Here is a 5,349-nt window from a genome sequence, read left to right as displayed (position 1 = left end):
GCTTCTTTTTAACTTGTAGTATATATGTGATTTAAATGCAAAGTCATTATACAAAAGCTTTGTAATTTACTCATGAACATATGAGGGCTTGTAGGTCCTCTTACCGGTCTAGGCTCTTCAACATAAGCATTGGCACCTGATTGATGTTAATTGGACTACTATAATAATGTTTCTATTTCTTCCATCCTCTTACAGGTTCTTTTATTTTAAAATTTTTGTTTTATTAAATTAGTAATCTAACTCATGACTCACGTAGCCTGCGCACATTACGTGTGACTCCTCAACTTCATTTAAGCCATTCTATCTTTTTCTGCTCTCTTTTTTCCAACTCATTAGATTGAGTATATGCTGACATACATGCCTAAGACTAAAGAAAGAATATCTTGCATTGGATGGATGACATCATGTCGCCCATCACATAAGAAAATGCTTACATAAAATTGTTTGTTCGCACACTTAAAAGAGAAAAAAAAGGGAGAGATTGGTAGAGTGGGAGGATGAGACATATACATATGTTCAAGTTTAAAGATCATTGGCAGAAGAATATTCCAAGTGTCATGACTTGGCATGGAAGGACAAATATGTGTTAAAATTTTCAAAATGTATACTTAAGTGCTAAAATTAGAAAAGAAACAAACACTTAAGTGTTAACGGCGAGAATCTCCGACTAAATAGTTGACGTGGCTTTTTCCATTGAGAATTTTAAATGATGTAGCATTTCTTTAAAGAAAAATTTATCCACGATGCTAAACGATGATGTGGTCCACGTAGACCTCGTGATGACCCTATGCTACAACAAGGTGGGGCTGAAGAGGGGCCCTGGATGCCGGAAGAAGGACCAACTCCTTACTGGCTACATTAATTGTGAGGACATGAGCCCACACCTCCTTAAGCAAGCTGGCCTCCTTCGCTACGACAAGAGCTGCTGCCTCCACCGGATGAACCACCTATGCCCTTCCATCAAACGTGGTCAGATCGCCCCCAACGAGGACCTCATCCCCCACCTTCACGGTGTGACATCCTGGATTTTTACTTATGCTTTCAATTAAATTAATCAGGCCTTTGATTGGTGCGCCTATAGTACTGTTCTTAGAGTTGATCACTCATGAGATAACTAGACAATCTGAGGAAGTCAATAAGAGATTTTAATGCAATAGACTTGAGAATTTGACCAGGAATCGATTACTCGACCGTGCTCATCTGCCGAGATCATTACCGCATAGTAAAGATCGATTTGAAATAAAAAAAAAAATAGGTCAGTTCAAATGAGATGTGTGGTTAAAACGTGGGTGATTCCACTAAATTACAAAATTCTCGTCGATTGGCACTAGATCGATTTTTCTATCGTTTTGGTACCCTGTGTCCATATTTGAATTCTCGAGATTTTCATGACAACCGAAAGTTGCCAATGTGTCGAAGAGGTTCATTGTGGCTCGAAGAAAATCGGCCATGGGTCATATGCACTAAAAATTTCCGAAAGCTACCTGGTAGCCTAGGTCACGCTAAAAACGTGCCAGAGTGAAATTAACCACGAATTTGAATCCGATTTTAGAAACTGAAAGTTCTGTCTTGTCACAAGTCAATTTAGGAATGTCGACTCAGTCTCCGAAGATTTTTTTGCAACCTGAGTTTTTGGCGGAAAAAGTCGGCATAGGGCCGTTTTCGACCAGAAAAATCAGAGGACCATTTTTTATCGCAGAATTGGGATGCAAGTGGGTTCTAGTGGCAAGGAAAAATGCCAATTTGATCGTGAGCTTCATGGTTGAATTTTTAACAACCGAATTGAATTGAATTGAGAAGCATTTAGGTCCAATTGAAGCAAAATCATGTACAAATTCGTATGCCCCACCACCCATGACCATTGGACCATCTCAAGCTTCTAGAATAGGGCATTTGGGTTTGAAAAATTGCTGTGGACACTAGCTAAGGAGGAGGGACCGGTCAAGGGAACACAAGGGATAGGGAGAGACCATGGTAGGCCCTCTCCAAGCCAATTTGTCCCCCTCTCTTCTCTTTCCCCTATCTGATCGAGCAGCCCCTTTCCTTAGCCTCTTTAAGCTTCAGAAAAATTTGCAGAGAGTGAAGGAGATCAGCCGGAGCCGCCGCACCACCATCCGAAGTCGGAGCCATCGTCGTTCGCCGTCGCGCACCCCCGCGAGCCTCGTCGCTCGTCACGCCTCGCCGCCGTCCCAGCCCCATCATCTCGCCTAGTCCTTGCGTCCAGGAGGTCCTCCGACTAGCTCAAATCACAATCTAGACCTCTTTTGCCATCATGAAGTGCTGCTACCACCCGCCTGGACCTGGTTCAGTCCCCTCCGACCTTTCCTCGTCATTTGCGAGCAAGCCGCAACCACCGGCCATCCTTTCCAGCCCTCGACCAGCACCGGACAGAGAACAAGCCAAGTGGGTCTTCGCAGCACTGTTCAGCCTGTTTTCAAGTCGTTCCCAGCCCCGGTTGGCAAGCCCTCTTTGGAGTTTGTCGAGCTCCACCTCGTCCCCGTCGTTTCGATCCGAGCGGATCGCTTAACAAGTGAGTTTAACTCACTAATCCTTCCTTAGTAAGTTAATAACACTTAAGAGTTGATTAGTTTAGACTAAGCTAGGATTATGTGGATAGGTAGAGTAGATTAGTAATTTAATTAATTGTTATTGCATGTTAGGTGGTTAGAGTAGTGTAATTAGGGCCTAGACAAACTCTAGCATTTATCTAGAGTAGTTTGGAAATTTTTCGGGCTCGTCTCGGCGTTTAATTAGGCTTTACGGGCCTAAGTGTGTATTTTTGGCATTTATTAATTAATTTTCGTAATTATTTAATTAATTAATTATTTTTCGAAAATTAGACCAGGATAATTGGTGACCGGAATTTTATGCTAATTGTAGTGGTGTGATCTGTTTATTTAATTGACTTTTATTTTATGCAAATTAAGTGTTGTTTGTAAATTTGGGAATTTATCCCAAATTTTATTTAATTTTAGTAATTAATTGGGAAATCACTGGGTGTCGATTTACAGCGCCAAAAATGGATTTGTTGACTGTAAAAATTAGTGGGATTTTCAAAGGTGAAAATATTGTATTTTTGGCTAAGGCCGACCGTATACTCACACACAATTATTTTTATAGGGAATGATAAAAATGGTGAGCTATATTATATTTGAAGCAGCTTTTGGTGAGCTATATTATATTTGAGGTAGTTTCTGGTGAGCTATACTATCTACTATCAGCTTAGACTGAGCAGTCCTGAGTATGACCGGACTTTATAGATAGTATTGATTGAGATGACCGAGGAATGGTCCTGTTGACATGGAATCGACTGAGTCGATTGATCGATGATTCGATCAGATTGGATGATTTGATTGGTTGAAATAATCAAATGTCTACTTGAATTATATCGACTTGCATGAAGGAACTGAGGCCAAGGTAAGTCCTCTTATTCGTGTTTGTGCTTAGGCAGCCTTGATGGCGTATTTTCTTCCTAGTCGGGTCTTAGGGGGTTGAACTTGCTGAGACGTCGACTCACCCTATTGTGGGATAACATTTCAAGTCCATAGATGGCCGCTCCTCTAGAGCATTTTGGACAACCAAAGAAGATCACAGAACAAAAGTCTCATATTTCGATCCATGGGCACCCTGAGGGGCTAGAGTACGAACTGGTGAAGTCCATAGTCTGGGTTGATGCGGGTTTACCAAGAAGGTACCCCATCAATACAGGGCATGGTATCGCCTGTATCGTAATGGACAGAGAGAGGGCCCCATACCAAAATCTGAGATATCTCTGTATGTGATGGTGGTTGCTTTTGGAAAGGGCACTGTAAACCCTAGAGGAGGTTCGGTGGTAGACCCGGTGGACCCTGACCTTGAAGATCCAGGATCTCCCATGTATTCAGCAGTAGGCTCCAACTGGATTATGGAGGGAGATGACGGGGAGGACAAGGACCTGTAGCTGTTTAGAACCCCACCCCTGTTTTGCAGACCCTGCATTATGAACTGGTTTTGTGTAGGACCTGACTTTTATAGTTCATATTGTAATGTACAATATGTATTGTTTAGTGTATATATAAATTTAAGCGTGATTATGGATGCTGGTTTTAAAAAGAAAAATATATGGCCCTACTTTCTTATCCCATAGAATTGTTGTCTGGGGATTATTATCTGCTTCCGCATGTGCATTAAAATAAATGGGTTGGCGATGCGTCATAGGACGTCGCTATTTAATCAACCGAGAGGGATTGGCACGCGCTCGGAGAATTGGGTCGTGACACACGGCCTCCTTGGCCGTGACTTGTTGGCCTTGGCCTCGTACAGCACTAGGGCCCTGCTTTGGTTGGTGTTATCATCGTGTTGTATTCGTTGCCATGGCCAAGGAGACTGTGGATCTTGTCGAAGATGGAACTGAACAGGACCTTCTGGCTATTCATTAGCGAGAAGAGCATGAGGAGGCCCTTTGCTATGCTAGTCTCGTTCTCGATGGCCATGGACTTGGCTTTGGCGATGGAGATGAGGACGGAGACGATGCTTTTCACAAAAGTGGACGCTTTGTTCTTCGTATGGCCTTTTCTCTCTTCTTCTAGTTTAATTGATAAAGCTAGTACGAACACCTAGAGGGGGTGAATAGATGATTAAGAGAAATTGTGATAAATAAAATAAATTTCAAACAAAGTCTAAGAACCAAACAAAGTCTGATAAAACGAGTCACCAGACTTCTAGTGAATGTTCAGAATTAGATAAGAGATGGAACTGATTTTTGCGATACTTAAAGATTGCAATAGATCTAAATAAAGAGAGTTAAGGGAAGAGAAGATTGCACGAAATTTATAGTGATTCAACTTAGATTAAGCCTACATCCACTCTTTAACACCGACAGTCTTCTCACTGGAATTCACTATAGCATCAATAGAGAAGTATAATTTTTTAGTGCAAACACTTAGTGGAAGATCCCTTTTCTCTCACTAAGTCCCTCTTAATGTGATTTTCTCTCTTGAATACAATTTGTAAGCATCACCAATGAAGAACAAGTAGTTTGAAATATTTTAGACTTTGGAATTTCAATTTTCACGTCTCTACCTCAAATAGACTAAATGATCTCCTTAAATACGCATCCACGCCTTACTAGCCACTCGCATTTTCCAGAGGAATTTCTCCCAATCAATCCATTGGACAGAATCGATTGAGGAATTCTTATAGATGTTTGAAGATTGAGATAAAAATCTGTTAATTTTGATTGCCCATACAATCAGAATCTAGGTTTCCATAAGTAAATGCTTCCAAAAAGAAACTTGTTTTCAATATTGATATCATCAATTTGTGATTGATTCCATCAATGTATATATAGAAGGAAAGTAAGATTCTTCT

The 5,349-nt window shown here is 41.1% G+C and overlaps 1 protein-coding gene across 1 annotated transcript; it reads left to right on the top strand.

Annotated features, from left to right (window-relative positions):
* The first annotated feature begins 743 nt into the window (after positions 1–743).
* Positions 744–3,940, top strand: LOC120288845 (transcription factor MYB14-like). The gene is made up of 3 exons (XM_039303008.1): positions 744–1,011; positions 3,404–3,417; positions 3,740–3,940. Exons 1-3 carry the CDS (start codon positions 744–746, stop codon positions 3,938–3,940), a joined length of 483 nt encoding a protein of 160 aa, XP_039158942.1.
* Positions 3,941–5,349: the final 1,409 nt, after the last annotated feature.

Source organism: Eucalyptus grandis, chromosome 10, assembly GCF_016545825.1.
Source record: "Eucalyptus grandis isolate ANBG69807.140 chromosome 10, ASM1654582v1, whole genome shotgun sequence".
Lineage (NCBI taxonomy): Eukaryota > Viridiplantae > Streptophyta > Magnoliopsida > Myrtales > Myrtaceae > Eucalyptus > Eucalyptus grandis.
This window is presented reverse-complemented; position numbering and strand designations above follow the sequence as displayed.

Excerpts from the sequence above, each read along its gene's own strand:
- LOC120288845 (XM_039303008.1), top strand. The coding sequence starts at position 744 with ATGCTAAACGATGATGTGGTCCACGTAGACCTCGTGATGACCCTATGC.